The following is a 19,553-nucleotide window of genomic DNA, read 5'->3' on the forward strand; positions in this document are numbered from 1 at the left end:
AGTCTCTAGAGTTCTGAGGTTTTCTTGGAAAGCTAATATTCACTGATTAGTAACTATTTGGAAGGATAGCTCTCTTTCTGGTAAATGTATTTCTTTCTGTTGAACAAAGGAGTTTTCAATGTAGTGTTGCTTTCTCAACATGGTTATCATATCAGTGATAAGTGATCAGAATGAAAAAAATAATACCTAGAGTTTGTTTCAAACATAAACATTTTAAACCTGCACACTTTCCCAAAGAAAAGGCTACAGAAAGTATCCCTACTACATGAAAGTATACATAATGCATCTTTAAGGTAGATGCAAAAATTCTGTGATACATAAAATTAAGTGTGAGAGAGTCTTAACTTTATATTTTGGGTCCAATTTTATCTTCATCATTCACATCCTTTAAGGAAAGTAAATTTAAAGGACTCAATGTTATAACAAAGATATAAGGATGAATTTTAAGTCTTTTCTGATTTAACATAAACAACCAGCACAGTTCCCAGTACAGTATATGCTTATAATCTCTATGTATTTATCTATAAAAGGCAAGGAATATGGCTAGACAGGTAAGAGAGATGATGACCCTGTCCCATGGTCATATCTGGGTCTCTGGGTCTCTATTCTGTCCATTCATCTATCTGGGAAAGAGAAGGGTTTTTTTTAGCTAAAAAAATACTGGGAATCATGACCCCAAGATCTGGGTGACAATCACTAGACAAGCAACTCAATCGTGAATGATGACCAGCCTTCAGACCTACACACTGATAACTGAGTCATCAGTTCTTGGCATATAATGAAAGTAATTCTGCTTCAGATATGAGATGGATGAGATTATCTCTAAATTCTTATTAAAAAAAATAGGAAAGAAGAAACATAGACTGGGTTATTAGAAAAGCCTCTCTTGACCTTTCAGCTCTCAGAGCTTAAGGTAATGTGATTTTTTTTCATTTTCTCTTAGCTCATCCACCAGTATATGAATATACAGGACATGTCATATTTTGCATAATATTAAAGTTATATCTACACAATACAGTGAAATAATGATATGGTACCAATCAAATATGTAGTGTAGTAATTTGATTAGCAGAAATCAGATATTGATGATTTATTGAATTATCCTGGCTTCTTAGATGTAGTCCCTGTAATGGCAATAGGAATTTGAAGATCTTCTCTGCCCCTTAATAGGCTTAGGTGAATTTGAAGACCTTTTCTGATTTGAAAATAAACTCAGCCCCCTAATAGGCTGAATGTGGTCACATGGAACTTGTGATGGGAGGCTTGTTTTTCAGGAGGTGCAACTTTTGTTAATTTGTAATCAAGTGGGTCATGAGGGTTGTGATGTTCTCTGACCCTGGAGAGGATATATATATACATATATATATGAGACAAGGTTTTGCTTTGGGGATCACTCATGGAAATAGTTGTGTGATTTGGCCAGATGAGACTCTGGGCAGCCATTGACCCCCAGGCTTTGAAAACCCAGATATTGTTGCTCCTCTCTCTGTCACTAACTATGTATGTGATGATCAGACAGCTAGAAGCCCTGTCTGTTGGTCTGCTGAATTGTGTTATTTTCTCTTTCTGTATTTTTGTCTGCTTGTAACTTCTGTTTGTATTCTTTAAAGTTCAAGGTACTAACTTTTTCCCCTGAACTAGGTAAATGATATATGTTTGATTAAAATAAGATTGTTAACCCTTTTTGAGTTGCTTTCCTTTAGAAAAGCATATCAAAGAACCTTTGCTAGCAGCCATCCTGGGTATGCGAGGGTGCTTGCTGCTACAGCCCCCTACATTAATCAAGTCATTAGCATTTCAGGAAAAAATAGAGAATGCCCATCATAAGCTAGAACAAGGTTTCCAAAAGTGACCCAAACCCAGTGACCAGAAGTCCGTCCAAATAAAAGAACAAGCCTGAGGATATTAGCTAGGAGAAAGGACTCTGCCACTTTTCCTTTGCAAGACCTACTACCCAAGAACAGACAGACTACTTCATAAAGGGAAAAGGCTGAGAAGGATCTTTTTTAATTGTTTTAGAACTGGTTTTGTCTTATGACTAACAAAGGGAGCTGCTTTTCTTTTTTAAAAAGGGCTGGGAAAAAACCCTCTGGATTTATGGACTAAAAGAACATGGCAGAGCCTACTCTTCTCATAAGGAAGAAATAGCACTATAGCCGAAGACTTAAGCTGAAGCCAGAGAGAACTTGCACAGGTACATAACCAGTGGGGGTTATTCCTGAATGCATTTGGTCTCCAATGAGGCATCAGCTTACAGAAAAGTGGTTATCTAGCTAAGGAGGATTCAATGGAGCGCGTCTAGGGAAGTTAACTTCCAGAGACTCTGGAAGAAACCAGCCATTAGCAGGCACAAGGGGAGCTAATGGCATCTTTAGAAGACATCAGAAACCCTGGAGCATTGCAACAAGTATTCCCCACACGTTTGTCTCTCCGTGAATCCTGCGGTACCCTTTCTTCCCTCTGATGTATTTGTGGAAGAACAGGGCTCAGGTTTATGGGAGAAGATAATTTACTGTTACTTGTCTTACTATCCCATCTCACTAAATGATTTAGATTAGAACTAACTGTATCTTTTGGCTGACTGGCAAAGGTAAACCCTTTAGAGGGAGTTTGGTCTTCGTGGAAATGGACTTATAGAGTACCTTCAGCCTGCATCTCTGGGGAGCTCACCTTGGGAGTCAGGAGGTTTCCCTAGGTGCTATAAAGATAACACATCAAAATATGAATTCCTGAAAACTGATTTGATTATTTGAAAGACTTTAAATACCTTCATCATTTCTGCCTTTAGGTTTACTGACATTCAAAACAGGAAATTCCACCATGGCATTTGTGATACAGACTAAGACCTTAAAATTCTCCATTTCTGACAAGCTATAACATAAACTTAAACTGATCACTAATACTGAAGAAAAGGTTTAAATGTCCCAAATACTTTTTATGTTTGCACTTCTCTAATTTAATGAAGCCATTTTTATACACATCCAATTCATCTGATTTGAAACATTTTAGAGCTTGGTGCAGGGGAAAGAGTGGCAGACATAGAGTCAGAGAACCACAACTTTTGGGGATGATTATATTTTAGTACATCACAACATGATATCCATATCTCTCACTATCTTGGTTGCGATCCCTCCCTCCTCCTATTTACGTTTAAGTTTGTTAGTTTCCCTTTTAATTTGTGGGTCCCAGAGATAAAAATAATGTTATAGATATAATCTTACCAGAGGAAAGAACCACAAGGTTTTCATCAACCTTTTCCTGGATACTAGGTCTCCCTAAAGTCTGCCCCCAAATCCAATCAGCATGTTTTGCTGTTACTGACATGTAAGGTCGTTCAATTATATTGAGCTTAGAGTTCACCAAATCCCCATGTTTTCCAGTAGCATGGATAAAAATAATGAAAACAATGATAATAATAATTGATATTTATGTAGTACTTTTAAGATTTTCTTTTTTTTTTAAAGCAATTGGGGTTAAGTAACTTGCTCAAAGTTACACAGCCAGTTATTATTTCTGGGTGTGGTGCTGAGTATCTGAGCCCGGATTTGATCCAGGTCATCCCGACACTGGAGCCGGTGCTCTTAATCGCTGTGCAACCTGGCCGCCCCGCTGTTAAGATTTTCAATGCACTTAACCTACAAGATTATTTAATAAGCTGATAAGGTAAATGTTTGGAGGCAGACTTGGGGTCACATTCCATCTCAGACACATAAGTAACAGTGTGATTTTAAGTAAGTCATGTAAACTCTCAGTAACCAGGCAATTCTGCTTCGGTGGAGCAAAATTTCCAAACTGGGAGTTACTTATACCAATAAAACAATTGATCAGTACTACTAATCTCCCTGTTCCCATAGAAGTGTTGTCTTGCCACATTCTATGCTTGTTCCTTTAATTTTCTGAACCTAAATAGAAAGTTTTACTTTTATCTCTATTAAATTTCATCTTATTAAATTAGGCTCATCATTTTAGACTTTATAATCATTTTGGATATCAACACTGTCATCCAATGTGTTAGCTATCTCGCCCAACTCTGAGTTACCTGTGCATTTGATAATTATGCCAGAAATGCCATCATCTAAATCACTGATAAAGAAAAATACCAAGCAGCATACAGCCATTTCTTCTTGGAAAGTTCTTCCCTCTCTCCCTTCTAGTCCTTCAAAATTGCATAAAGTCAATAACTACTGACATTTTAAAATTTTGGTGGTACTTCAGCAAGCCTTTTCATTTGGCAAAGCCTACAGCTGTAGCATCTCTGGTTCTTCCAGGAACGTCAACTGAAAATCAGCAAACCCACCCTTTGTCATGACATCTCTATGTAAGGATTGTGTCTTATGTCTTTGTATCCTCTATACTACCTGAAGCATATATTGTGACTATACCTATCTGTTTATTACTTGAATTTGAATAAGATTCTCTATTTGGGATTTCAAGAATATATTTACAAACCGAAAAGCTCGAATGGTGGTGAGGCCCTCAGCAGTTTCTGAAAAGTGGCAAAGCAGAGGCAGCTGAGTGCTGTCATCAAGCTCCTGGAGATCCCTGAGGAAAAGGGAAAATACAAAAATAAGCTAAAGACAAGAAACAGCATATCAAAGGCTTAAGTGTCCATTCTGTAATAGCATCATCAATCTGCTCATCTATATCAGATATGAGATCAGGCATGAAGTAAGATCACAGCCTGAGAACTGGAAGGGAATTCAGAGACGTTTTAATCCAATTCCCTCATTTTAGAAAGGAAGACATTAAGACTGAGAGAGGGGAAATTACAAAAGCCAGTCAAACATTAAATAGCAAATCCAAAATTCAAATCCAAGTCCTCTGATTTAACATCCAGGGTTCTTTCCTTTCCATTGTGTACTTTCAGTAAATGTCAAAGGAAGGAAACTTTTAAAAATATCTTTTAATGTAAAATAAAATTCACAAAACTTTGATTATATATCCTTATTCTCCAATTTTCTATTGATTTGCTCATGTCTCCAATTTTGAAATTTGTAGGTTATGGAATGCTTGTCAAGGGCTATATTCCTCATATAATATGGAATTTTACTATAGCATAAAATATTTCCTATAGCTGTTCTTATTTTCCCAAGGTTTTCCAGTAAAGTAATATTATCAGTTGCTCTAAAAATAAATTTAAAAGCCAGTCATCTCGGTGAATGAATAAACCTTAACCAATGACCTCCTATTATTTTACTAGCTTTTAAAATAAGAAGTTAGATTCCATTTCCCCCACAAAACAGGAATAGATTCTATGAAAATTTTTACTAGGAAATCACTTTTGAAAATAACAATTGTCAGGGGTGGGTGGCCAGGTGGCTCAGCGAGTAAGATCACCGGCTTCAGTGTCGGGATGACCTGGGGATCGAATCCGGGCTCAGATACTTAGCACCACACCCAGAAATAACTGGCTGTGTAACCTTGAGCAAGTTGCTTAACCCCGATTGCTTAAAAAAAAAAAAAGAAAATAACAATTGTTTCAAACCTATTTTATTCTCAATTTAGTTTTAGAATTTTATAATCTTGACTTCAGCAAAGTACATATAACTACAATACAGAAAAAGATATTGATTCCAAATAAGTATAATTATAGTATAAATTCATAAATCAAAATTTTCCTTTTAAAATTGAATACATCTAACTTGAGGATGATTTCAAGTTTTCTATATACTTCACTGTGTTCAAATGCCTTTGAATCTCATAATATTATTGTCCTTTCTACCCTCTTAAATTTTGCTTTTTGTTATTTTTGGAAAATTGGATTATCTGAGAGGTGAATCAGATATATAATTAAAAGCAGAATATTCATCAATGAGATTACATCGATATCAGTAAAGAAATATGTACGTTATTTGTACATCAACAAGGCTTTGTCTAAATGTAACTACATGAGAGATATCTTGGGAATGCTGCCCATACCTTCCTCACCATGGGATACCTTGATTCCTGCCAACAGGGGAAGAAGAGAATTGGCCACGTTTTCCTCAGAATCTTACAATAGTTATATCCATCTGTTTCTCTAAATATCTTCAAGTTTTGGAGAATGATTTTAAGGTTCAAGCTACTTTCCTGGTAATTATCCTATAAAGAAGAAAGGGTATCCCAAGACACATCCAGAAGCTTGACGCTTTGCCATAAAATGCTAGATGTATAAAAGACCAACGATATACAAGACCAAATCATGAATAGTGAACAAAAACCCACTGATCCAAGCATATAGGAAACATAAATCAGGCAAATTATATAAATGAGAGTACACCAGAAAGTACAGAGAATGAATAACCTGGAAGAGATATTTCAATTTACCCCAAAGAGAAAGAACCCTATCTCACCCAAGGAAATTCCCTTAAGTATTTAGGGAGATAAACTGGAAAGTAGAGGCATGTTGAGGATCTGACCTTCTCCTACATGTCTGCCTCAAAGGAAGGAATTTCAACTCAATAGAGTTTCATAAAAGTACACATTCACATGATTTCTTTTCTTTTTATAGTGAAAAGATAGCTGTAGAATAGATAATGAAACAAATACCATGTGTTTCAAAAACCACATTCTGACTTTTCCCATTCCCTGATTCTCTTATGAGTAGCTTGTGTAAACAGAATTTTTAGGCATATTGTTGGTATATTAGACTGCAACTAAGTGATGAATTAAATAGCATCTTTGGTGTTGAACTTGGGACATTCTTGACAACCAGTCCAACACACCAAATAAGTACAAAACCCTGACTTGCTGCCAGCTATGGGGTGAAGCATGAGATTAGAATAAAGAGAGCAATGTTCAAAAAGTTCATTTTTGTGAAACCAAAAGGTAAAAGGCCAGCTCAATCTTATATTTAGATCATGTATATTTGTAACAATCATTGAATACAACCATTTCATAGTCCATATCGCATGATCTTTGATTTTAGGTATTCAAAAAATGTGTGGGATTTCCTGTGGCAATTTCACTCACCAATGCTTAGGAATAGAGGGCCTTAGGTATTCAAAGCTATTCTAGCAATCTAGGCATTCCAGCCTCATAACATGCAGGGGTTTGGGGTTTTGGTGGGTTTTTTTTGGCCTTTTCTTTAAAATGAATATTTTGACCTTCCAAGGCCCCTTTGTTGTAATCTCTGCTCAATTTAGTCCTGTAATAAATGTGTAATGATTGATCATAGCCTTTGGGGAAGGGCAGAGAAGAAGAACTTAGTAAGCTACTATTATGTGCCAAGGACTGTGTAAGATGCCTTACAACATCTCATTTGATCTTTGCAACAACCCTGTGAAGTAGAAGCTTTTATTATCTACATCGTATGGCTAAAGAATCTGGGGCTGTAAGAGGTTAAGAGACTTGCTCAGGATCACAGAGCAAGTAAATAATAGGTTGGATTTGAACTCGTGTTTTCCTGACTCCAGGGTCAGTAGTCTATCCAATGTGCAATTTAGCTACATCTTAGGTCACAGAGTTGTTAATGTCATTACCCAGGAGTGCCACATTGTAGGTAAGACAAGTTTGGTGGTATATCTGGGCACCACTAACAAACCTAATGCATAGTTATAGGTGATAAAAACAGGAAAAACAGAAAGAACAGATGAGTAAGTGAAAAATAAGAGAGGAAGAAAAAATGGAAAAGGAGGTATAATAGGTAGAGAGTAAAGATGATGAAGTAAGGTCCATAATTCTCTCATATACTAAGGTTGCCTGTCCTTAAAAATCTACTGACTTTTTTATTTTCTTAATCCTGCTGCTCTGATTGATGAACATTCCTTCTTTTTTTGACTTTGAGCCCACTAAGAAAACCACAGTTACTGCCAAGTAACACACTTTTCAAACCATTCTGAGCCTGGGAATAGACTATGGAATAGGACTGAAGTAAAAACATTTATCTGACATTCACTATCCTCATTTGGCCCCAGGAAGATCCCAAGGAACGACATCTAACAATTGGTTATGTTCCTGGAGTCCACACTAGTAAGAAGGAACCCTTTAATGGTTGGGGTGGCCCCTTGTCAATGGCATATGAGGGACACTAAAGACACTTAGCACACATACATACACTTGCTTCAGTAAATTCTCTTCAATTACTTCCTGCTGGTATGGGTTCAATTGCCATTTCTATATAGATGACTCCCAGACCTATATTTCTGGAGCTACCTTTTCTTCTGATCTATGGTCAGAAGTTGCTGACTTGCCATTTGCAAGTGGATGTCCCGTAAGCATTTCAAACTTAATATGTTTATAACAGAACTCATTATCTTTTCCCCCAAGTCATTCCTTCTTCCTAACTTCCCTATTTCACCCAGGTTGACAACTTCAGATTTCTCCCCAACTCTTCACTCCTTCATCACTTACCACAGTCCTCCATCAGTCCTCCAGTTTTACTGCTTTTACTTCTTTGACAACACTGGCATCTGGCCCCTTCCAAAACTGTAAAAACCCTCATCAGTTGGAACCTGGACTATTGCAATAATTCCATTATCTCCAGTCTTTCTTTTCAATAAGTTATCTTCCACATAGCTTCCAAATTAATATTCCTAAATCTCAGATCTGATTAAGTCACTTCCCTGATCAAGAAGCTTCAGTGGTTTCCTCTCACTTCTAATATAAAATAAAAAAACTTCTCTTTCTGGCATTTAAAGCTTTTTAAAATTTGGTTCCATACTTTTCAGGCATTGTACATTACTTCTCATGCACTCTAGCTATTAGCTAAACTGGCAAACTTTCTGTTCCCTGCCACCACCTCTCCTGCTCCCTTGCATATGTGGTCCCCCCTGCCTGGAAGGCATTCCTTTTTCAACATAGACTCTGAATCCTTAACTTCCTTCCAAGCTCAGCTCCAGGGCCACTTCCTACACACGGCCTATTCAGATTCTATCAAGTGCTATTTCTACTTTACTCTCATGCCCAGAAATTACTTTGTATTTATCTTATCTATACTTTGTATGTTCTTGGTCTGTTCACGTTGTTTCCCCCTAATAAAATGTAAGCTTCTGGAGGGCAGAACATATTTCATTTTGGGCACCTAGTAGGTAGCAGTAGGTTATCTCTGGCACATAGTAGGTACTTATCAAAGAAGAACCAGGTACATCAAAGAATTTTTAATATATTTTATAAATGCACTATAATTTATCTTATTTGTGCAAATGTATTTTAAATACAAATAATTACAAGCAGATACCACAATTTTATCTTGAAATAAAAATTTTTTTCCTACTAGCCCTAGTTTGTGGAAATGCAGAGAGTAAAATGGCAGCTTTATTCTTTCAGGTATTCCTAAATCCAGGTCTAAAGGAAATTAATGCCTTCTGTCCTGTTTACTCACTTCCAAAGATAAGTTTCATTCTTTGTAAATGTAAACATATAATCACAATTTAAACCAAGCACTTTCTAGCAATACCTCATTACCTAGTTCTCTCTACAAATAACAGAACTTCACACAAAATTGCTAAAAGATCAGGCTGGTGCAATAAATTATGTGATATGTGCATGATGGAACTAATAGCTAACTGATAGCTCTAACACAATCAGGAGGCCAAAAAAAGGCTTCAATTATGGAGAAGGATGATGATGGTAGTGATGATGATAGTTATGACCAACATTTATGTGTGACACAAAGCACTTTACCTAGGCTGTCTCAATTATCTTTCTCCCCCAGAAAGGAGCACTCGCAACAATGCCAGAAGAAGTAGAAACAGTGAGATCAGTCAATATGCTCTTTTCTGCATGAACTTTCTGAGAGAGAACAGTATGTTGGGCTTAGGGACAGATTAAAATGAGAGAACTTGATCTGAACTAGACTCAGCTGAAACACTCCTAATTACAAACATTATAGGACTTCATTGTTGGGTGATGATTTTCCTAACACTGAAGATTTTCAAGAATAGAATAGATGTCTAACTGTAAAGGGGCACTGAAAAAACGTTAGGTGAAAAAGGCTTCAATGGATTAGGGTTTGATCTAGATGACTTCTCATAGTCCTCCTAGGAAAAGTCTATGGTGCTCTCTGACGCAGAAAGAAAAACTTTGTTTTTGCTTGTTTTCAAATTATGTTAAACATGAGATAAATTGAGAAGATTTCCTTCTATTAAGTAGATGGCAGGCCGCCTCAATTTATTAGAGATTTTGTTACAATTCTGAAATGTTTGACAGGGTTGCTAGATTGGGGAATAGAAGAAGCTCAAAGAAATAGTATATCTAGATTTCATCAAAGCACTTGACAAAGTTCGAACAGGAATTCTTAGGTAAAATCATAATTGCATTAAGTGACCAGATCCCAGGGTGATAACCAACCTGAAGGGAGGGATCTGGTAGAATGCTACAGGGACAGGTCTTGGTCTTGTGCTATTAAACATTTTTTACTAATAAACTAGAAATTTGTAGATGAACAAAGCTGGGAAGAATAGTAAATATAATGGATAACAGAGTCAGAATTCCAAAAATCTTAATCATCCAGAATTTAATTACATGAAAATTAGGAAGTAGAGTGAAATACAGATTTCACTCTATAAATATATATATATATATATATATATATATATATATATAATTTCACTCTATAAATAAAAGAACTGGATTTGGGGTGAGAGGATGTGGATCGAATTTCAGAACTGCTACTTCCTGTAACTTGAATAAATCACAGATTCTATGGGACTCAATCCCCCTATCTAATATGAAGAGGTTGGACAATATACAACAATATATAAGACTTCTATGATTCTATTCCAATACCAGAATTTACCCTTCCAGTGACAGAAATTAAGTCCTTTGGTGAAAATGAAGTCTGCGCACTATATAGGAGAAATTGTACAAACAAAACCTGACTCCAATTACTGATCAGTTTTAATATGGATTATTTAAATAATAATGAATCTCTAGAAAAAGAAATCAGTAATTACAAAGAGCTAAAATGACTTCCTCAGGAGCAGGTCATGACATTTTTTTGTTGTTTTGAAAGGGCTACTATACTTACAACCATCAAAAAGTTATAAATATAGTTCACCTGTATTTTAGCAAAGGATTTGGTAACATCTCTCATTCTGTTTTTGTGTGTGGGAGGGAAATGGAGAGATGAGGGCTGAACAAAACAATTAGGTGGATTTTGTTGTTTAGTCGTTTTCAGTTGTGTCCAACTCTTCATGATCCCATTTGGGATTTTCCTGGCAAAGATACTCAAGGGGTTTGTCATTTCCTTCTCTAGCTCATTTTACAGATAAAGAAACTGGGGCAAACAGGGTTCAATGACTTGCCCAGGGTCACAAAGCTAGGAAGTGTCTGAAGCCAGAGTTGAGCTCAGGAAGATGAGTCTTCTTGACTCCAGACTTGGCACTCTATCCACTGTGCCACCCAGCTGCCCCATCTCTTCACTGGAGGTCTTCAAATAAAGGCTGCATGACCATTTTTTCCAAGGATGACAATGTTAGACTAGATGACCTCTGAAATCTCTTCCCACTCTGAAGATTCTGGTTCTAATATAGAGTAGAATTCTGATAATAAAAAGATTATTCACCTGACATTCTAAAAGTTTATCTCATTCTATAAAATGACAGGTTACAGACTGATGAACAATTAATACAAGATTTTATTTTTGCATGATCTAAATAAAAAGATTCTAATTATTTAGAATTACAGGCCTCTGATGATTCTAATGCTCTTTTATTTATCTGATATTTATAACTGTATTAAAATAAATTTTCCACAGGGAGTCTACCAAATATGCCTGGGGGTATCCTTACTTTCTTTTAATTTCATGACAATATCAAGGAAGCAGATATACTAAATATTGTTATATATCTTATTGCTCTACCTCAAATTATACCAGGAATTATAGTATATTTTATTATTCCTGAATTCCAGACATGGCAACATTCAGAAAAGAAACCAGGCAGTTAAAAATGATGGGTGAACAAAAGGAATTTTTTGAAAATTATAAAATGCAGTGCATTTATCTATGAAACCCCTGAACTACGAGAAATATTTATTTCATAGCTCCTGTGACCTATATATATCTATAACCTATTAAACATTTGATATTGGTTATAAAGTGAAAACTGTTGGAGTTAAGATAGTTTAACAAATTAATTTGAACAGTTATTACATGTTTAAGGCTACATACTTACCAAGAAGAAATAACCTTTCATCACCTTTTTGGGAAAAAAAATAGACTTTGGTAGATGCAAGAAATAGGATTTCTTTTAAAACAACAGCCAAATCTTGCTCTATTTACTTACTTAGAAGCCACTCGGAAGTACTTCTGAATGAAGTAAAAGGCAATTCCAAGAGGTACAAGTGCAACCAGGAATACAGGGGTAGCATATGAGATCATCCCAATGGCAGACAGACAGAGCAAAGTTGAACGGGTTAAAGACTCCAAAGTAGGAGGGATGTGCTATTCAGAAGGTAATTTGGGGAAAAAAAAGTTTTCAGTCAAATTAAACACATTACTATGCAAAAGTAAGTCACTGTGTTTTTAGAGACAGTAGACTATGTTTCGTGTCATTGGGATCATAATTAGATAGTAGCTATACAAACATCTGAGCATATATCTAATCAGCTGGGTGCCAGTCCTTTGCAGCTTGAATCCAATGTATTTAGAATCCCTCCTTATCCCCTCCCTGAAATAGCATGATAGTATCAACAAGACCCGGGAGCTATCCTATTTTATTTTAGAGTTTTCCTCTTGGTCTGGGCCAGACTCAAGACTCCATTCTAGAAAGTCATCTAGACTAAACAGAATATTTATGGTATTCCATTTCTCCTAATACATAGGAATGTCAGGATCATCTTTGGATTCCTCAAAGAACTAAGCTAGACTTAATGAGAATTTCCAGGAGAGATCAATGGCCTCTTTTGTTCAAGATCCACATTCTCAGAACACATTCACATCTTTGTAATGTAGATAGCCTTTAAGAATGGATTAATTCACTTGTTCTAATAGCATTTATTATGTATTATACACAATATTTTATACTAGGTGTGGGCCTATAGTGATCCAGTTTCTGATCTCAAGGAGCTTTTATTCTATTGCTTTGGAGGGGAGGGATAACACGTGCATAAATAAGAAATCTAAGGAGGGGAAATAACAGTTACATTCCTTCCAAGATGAAGTATCAGAGAACAAATTTAGTGAAGGATTAAATATCAATATCTTACTAAAAAGAAGACACAAAGATTCTTTTCACCTGGTCAATGATATTTGTGTCAGCTGAAAAACGATTTAGGATTAGCCCCAAAGGTGTTGTATCAAAGAACCTATGGAATAAGCACATTAAAATTACATATTTAAAGATGAAGGGCCTAGGCTTTTCTTTCTTTCTTTCCATGGTCCCCAGACTTCTGTAATGATATCTATTATTAATCCCAAGGAACTACAGAAATTCTTTCTACTATGCTACCAAAATACATATAGTGAAGGCTTTTTGTTTTGTTTGCTTTTGTTTTGGTGAAATCAGTATTTCTCTACCTTATTGGTCCAAGAATGATCTTATTGAGGAGGTTGTGGTGAAGGTTTTTGGCAGCTGTGAGGCCCATCCATTCTACAGTGAGAGACGTAACAAGGCAAAGGAAAATACCTGTTCCACAAAGGATAGTAAACCCAGCCACATAATAAGACTAGAGAAAAAATAACCAAAAAGCAAACATTCATTATCAGAAACAAAATAAGTTCCATTATTATTTCTTAGTAAAAACTACAAGTCAAAAACATATAAAACATGTCTAAATTTCAGTGACTTGGTGAGCCGTCAAAAACACTTCCAAAGTACGCACAATATCCCCTTCCTCATCATTTGTTAAATCACAGTTTTGACTTCTACCTTGCCCTTCCCTGATTTTTCTAAAGGAGAACTGCGCTAGATTAAGAGACCTGAAAATTTTCCTTGAACACCAAAACTGGGGCAGTTAGGTGGCGCAATGAATAAAAGCACCAGCCCTGGAGTCAGGAGGACTTGAATTCAAATTCAGCCTCATACACTTGACACACTCACAAGCTGTGTGACCTTGGGCAAGTAACTTAACCCTAATTGCCTTGCCTTCCCCCCTCCAAAAAAACAAACACCAAAACAGTTCTTCCCAGAGATTATTCCATACTAAATAACTGCTATATGAAATAATCTCACCGAATTTTTGTCTATTCTAGGCACTTAGCACAGTACACAACAAAGGGTGCATCAAACAGAGTAAATGTTTAATAAATGCCTTTTGAAACGTTCTATTCATTCTAATGACTGACTTAATCGAAGTAGGAAAGTTCAAATAACAGAGAACTGGCACGACTATGCATTACCTTGCACAAGAAATTTAACCTCACTAAGCCTCTGTTGCCTCATCTAAAACATGAGAAAATTATATTAGGGAATTTCTTCGCATTCTTAAAATTAAGACTTTCTGCTTAAAAAAAAATCTCATATTGGAAAAAGTGCTAGGTCCCACTCGATGGGTTATTGGAGCAGTACTTTGCACAGTAAAATAACAGTATTTTGCTATTTTCCATGCACTTTTTGGAGAAAGTCTAATTTAGCTTTTTCCAGCTGCTTTAATGTCATAAAATAGCTAATATAATAATAGCTCTTGGTCTAACTGAGCCTATAATGCTGTAATCCATAATAAATCCGGTTTTGAATACTACTGTGATCTATTATTTCAGCCACTTAGTCCTAAAAAGTGAAAATCATCCCTCAGTCTCCAATCATTTCTTTTTATCTTGGTGCTGCAGTCTATAAATCAAAATCTAAACTGTTTTTCTCTCTGACAGGATTTTTTTTGAATAATCATAATTTTCTATGATTGTTGTTGGTCATACTTAGTGTCATCAGATTTAGAGCTGAAAGGGATTTTAGAGATTCAAAGATATTTATAAATTTACCAAAAGCAGTATTGTTGAGTAAGTTGAGATGCCAATGCTTTGTGTATTTGTTCTGAGTTAGCAAACTATTTATTTTTTCATGAAGGATCTACGATTTTTTCAGCAGAGAGATCTTCCAACACTAAGTCAGATTAAATCCTTTTAATGGTTCAGAGGACCAAGTCCTAGTGAGTTGTAGTTATGTTTCTTGTCCAAAATGACGCAACTATCATGTCAGAGGCAGGATATGAAGCCAGGTTACCTACTTTATAACCATTAAATGACACTGACTCCACAGCAAGGAATAATTGGCCAGAATATTAAGGCATGGCCTTAAATTTGAGGAGATTCTCATTTTCCCATAATTTCAACTGGTACTGGCTATTATCAAGGCATCCGCTACCAAAATTTTACATTAAGATCTATTTCCAAAGTATTTATATGTATTTCCAAAAATACATATAAAAGAGACAAAAGAAAAAGCTCTCATAGAGATTATCAGATTTAATACTTAACACAGAGGCATTTGTTAGTAGGGGAAAAGAATGGGCGAATTCAAAAAGGAAGAATGTAATCTTAACTGCCACATCATCAATCAATCAATATTATAATATATATTTATTTATATAAAATATATTTATAATATAATTAATAATTATTATGTTCAAGGCACTATGCTAAGTGCTACCTCATCATTGGGCTCTATCGTGTGAAACTTTAGATTATACCACAAGAAATCTTGGTGTGAAGACTGAACTCAGTATGTGATTATAGCCAGGCCATAGGATATTGATGTTTTTTTCCACATTTTGTTTAGTGATTAAAAAAAAATCCTTTCTACCTGATAATCATTTATACTATCCTTCCCATTAAGGTCAGATGTCCATGTAGCTAACCAGTAGTCTATAGCTACAATAACCGAATGCTTCAGGAGCTTGGAAAAAATCATCAAAAAAAGGAAGAAGAATCCTCCGGAAGTGAGGTATCTCCAGCAAGTCTTCCATGGCATTTTAGTCCTGAGCCTCAGTACTGTGGACATGTTATCATCTTCATCTTCCTCCTCTTCTTCCTCTGCATACCAAAAATTTAATAAAGCTTCATATTCGTAAGGAGTGTAAACAAGTTTAATTTCACCTTAATTTACTTTAAAACTCAAAAAAAATCTAGAAGCAACTGCTTAAATTACCTTAAAGCAGTTATTCTGGGAAGGGAAACGTGTCTTAAATTGATGATAATCCTCCAAAGCACCTTGCCTTGGTATTTTTTTTAAGGCTACCAACCTCTAAGGTTTGTTTTTTTTTTTAATCATCCCTTCCCACATTTATCAATGTCACAGACATGTTGACTCTGACAGTGGTGATTACCAGAAGTCTGAAGTAGTACTGTACCAGTACTCTGGTCTATATTTTTAAAAAGTTCTATTGGTCGATACTTTTTATTTAAATACGAAACATATTATTTAAATAAATGTTCTAATTCTTTAATTTGCTGTATAATAAAGATACAAATTAATTTTATATAAATTAAATATGTATGTCTAGTATGTACATAATTTATATATAAATTAATCTATATACAGTGTATTTTGTTTCTCTCTTGAGAAACTGAGGATCTACAGACTTGTGCATGCATATTTATGATAGATGAATAGTACTTGCTAATAATTTACTTATTTTATTATTAATTTATTATTAATAAATTAATAAAGTCCATCAGTAGAGAATAGTGAATATATAGTAGATGTAACTACCTGAGAACTCAAAATTAATGATTTGGCTTTGAAACCAATCTGTAACTTTCTAAAACATATAAAGACCAAGTATCCACAGAGAAACTTAAGTAAATAATTCTGAATAGTTATCTATTATTTAACTACTACCTACTATTCAAATAGTCAAAAAAAAAAACGTTTTAGGGTTGGCATTTTTCCTTGAATTTATAATTGTCATAATCTTGTCTTTCATTTGGCTTACTTATATTTAGCCAAATATGAAAACAGTCTAGAAAAGGATGAAATATAGTAGCATATTTACCCGGTGGACTTCTTAAGTGGTTTATCTTACAGACTTCTTATAAACAAATGTCAAAGCGATATAAATATTTCATATTGCTTTTCATAATTTCCAATAAATCTCTTCCCTTTTCTCCTATTATTAGATCCAGAAAATTACAGCATAGTAAATAGTTTTCTAATTCTCATACCCATAATTTCTGAATTTGCCACAAGGACCTCATGAAGACTATATTGCTCTGATCAAAATATGACTATTTTAATCTACATCTTTACCTTTGTTCATTTCAAAAGGGTTAACTGTCACTAGCATATTTCAACTGTATTGCCATAATAACTGACAACTTTTTAATGACATGATTATGTCATTATTAAATAATTTTCAAATTTCTCTACCCTACTCTTGTTTCATTTCCATACTCCTGCCTCTTCTTTACAATTGTTATACCATAAGCTTAGTGGAATGAAAATCATCATATAAGTGACCAATAAATTTTATTTAATTTATTATTTTATTTTATTTATCAATAACACATATTCTTTATTTTTATTATTAACAATAAATTTTATTGTTTCACATTCTGTTCTTCAGATTTTATTACCTACAATACTTTCCACTAGACCCAGTATTTTTTTTCCTCTAAAATGACCCAAACACTTCTTTCTTGCCTACCTTTACCTGAAACGTACATATATCGCAATGGTCAAAGACAAAGTCTGAAATCCACAATTTCTATTCATGTCATATGTATAAAGGCTATTCAAAGAAATGATCTACCTTCGTCTTCATCTTCCATCTGTGCTTTGGCTTCTCTTGAGTACATAGCTCTTCTGAGAGTTTTTCTTTCCAAGGTTGTTTGGTCAGCCTCCATATCCTATGATTAACATTGTACAATGATTTAAAGATATTAAGCCTTAGAGCTAAAAGACACCTTCGTTTTACAAAAAAAGAAACTGGGCCTACAGAGGTTAAGCGACTGGACCACAGTCAAACAGAGATAGGAAATGGCAGTACCAAGATTCAAACCCAGATCTTCAGACTCAAACATCCATCAATTAGTATTTATTAAGTGCCTCTGTGCCAGGCTGTGCTAAGCTCTGGGGATACAAAGAAAGAAAACAAACAAAAAAAACCCAGTCCCTTTTGTCCAGGAGCTCATAATCTAATTGGAAGACACCATGTAAACAACTATGTAGATAGTGTGATAGATCACACAAGGTAGATAATAATTTAGAGGAAGTCTCAGAAAGAAGGCACTAAGATGAAGGAGGCTTGGAAAAGGCTTCTTGCAGACCATAAGATTTTATCTGAGATTTCCAGGAAGCTAGGAAAACCAGGAGATGAATAAAGCAGAGTTTCAGGCCTGGGGGACAGTGAGTGAAAATATATAGTGTCTAGTACAAGTAACAGTTAGGAGGCCAGTGTCACTGGATCTCAGAGTATGCAGAAGGGAATTAAGGTGTAAGGAAACTGGAAAGGAAAAAAGGGACCAAGATTCCTGCTCCACTGGAGTGATATACTCTAAAGCAATCATTGATTGATGAAAAATTCTGATTATGAATGCCTGATTTGCATTAAGCCTTTCTTGGTCACCTAACTGCTGGTGTCTTCTTGTCTTTCTAATTATCTTGTATTTTTCCATATATTTAAATATCATTATGTTTTCCTCCCTGAGAGAGGGCAGGGACTATTTTATTTTTGTCTTTGAAGCTCCATTGATGTGGAGTGCACAGTGCCAAGAACATAACAGGAACTTAATAAATATATTGACTGATTGATCAACCCCTTCCATCCGCCAAAAAAAAAAAAATTCTACCTCATAAACACGTGGTAAAGTTTAAGAAAATTGCATTTAGTGTTTTAAGTTGCTGAGACTAACAAATACAAATTGATGCAAAATGTGAACAAATCTTGTTAGAATACATCATCCATGCTATTATTCCTACTAACTTTATAAAGGTATGGGTTCACAGCCTTCAAAATGGAACTATTCTTGAATAATGCTTTATAAATCAGGTTCAAAAATCTGTAATCTTTTCTGTCCCTTCCCATTCCCTCCCTTCAAACTCTTCTAGTTCCCTTCTTATTCACATTTTTTAACTTTTTAATAAACTTTTTCCTCCTTGTACATCTGTGAGTCCTTAACCTATAAGGCCTTGCAATAGATCAATTTCATTTCTTTCCTGCATTGTGTTCTTTTTCATCCAATCCATTTTCTCCAATAATGTATAATTGTTGCTTCTTGCCATAAAGCAAGTAATACAAAAATTATTTGTTTTAAAAAAAATTCATTGTTCTATACTTAATATACTGTCATGACCATGATTTTCATATCTTAAGAATTTAAGTATGTATCAGCCCATATTTCATTCTCTCCCAGATCTATATGTATGTAGGTAAATGGCTTTCCATCATATCTAAATATATTTAAATTGACATTACTCCTGGCCTGTGTAATGCTATTGCTACAAAATCTGGCCAGCAGTTCTAATTTTTTTCCCAGATATTTCTTCCAAAATAAACCATAAATTGCCCCACTCCTAAAGCTTACATCATACTCTTTCGTCCCTGACATCTAAATCCTATAAAAATGTCTTTTGGAGGCATCCCCAGTAACTATATAATCAAGGTTCCCACAACATAATCCCTAAGTAGGCACTTGCTGACTGTTCCTCTGAGTCTTATTTTGATAAGAAATAATCATTTGAACAGTTCTAAATTGT

General features: G+C 35.1%; 1 protein-coding gene across 4 annotated transcripts in view; it reads right to left on the reverse strand.

The window, feature by feature from the left end:
• The window catches only part of LOC138175776 (ATP-binding cassette sub-family C member 9-like), a 204,294-nt gene that overhangs the window by 61,619 nt on the left and 123,122 nt on the right, over positions 1-19,553 (reverse strand). For all 4 annotated transcript variants that reach the window (XM_069106237.1, XM_069106236.1, XM_069106238.1 and 1 more), the window contains 6 exons: positions 17,608-17,704; positions 15,660-15,889; positions 13,439-13,587; positions 13,158-13,227; positions 12,207-12,364; positions 4,450-4,542 (listed from right to left, as the gene is read on the reverse strand). In XM_069106237.1, the coding sequence (XP_068962338.1) occupies positions 4,450-4,542; positions 12,207-12,364; positions 13,158-13,227; positions 13,439-13,587; positions 15,660-15,889; positions 17,608-17,704 (797 nt within the window). The remainder of the gene's footprint in view (positions 1-4,449; positions 4,543-12,206; positions 12,365-13,157; positions 13,228-13,438; positions 13,588-15,659; positions 15,890-17,607; positions 17,705-19,553) is intronic.

This window comes from Petaurus breviceps, unplaced genomic scaffold (genome assembly GCF_028583685.1).
Source record: "Petaurus breviceps papuanus isolate PSGF00001 unplaced genomic scaffold, PetGlider_PUasm1.0 79, whole genome shotgun sequence".
Taxonomy (NCBI): domain Eukaryota; kingdom Metazoa; phylum Chordata; class Mammalia; order Diprotodontia; family Petauridae; genus Petaurus; species Petaurus breviceps.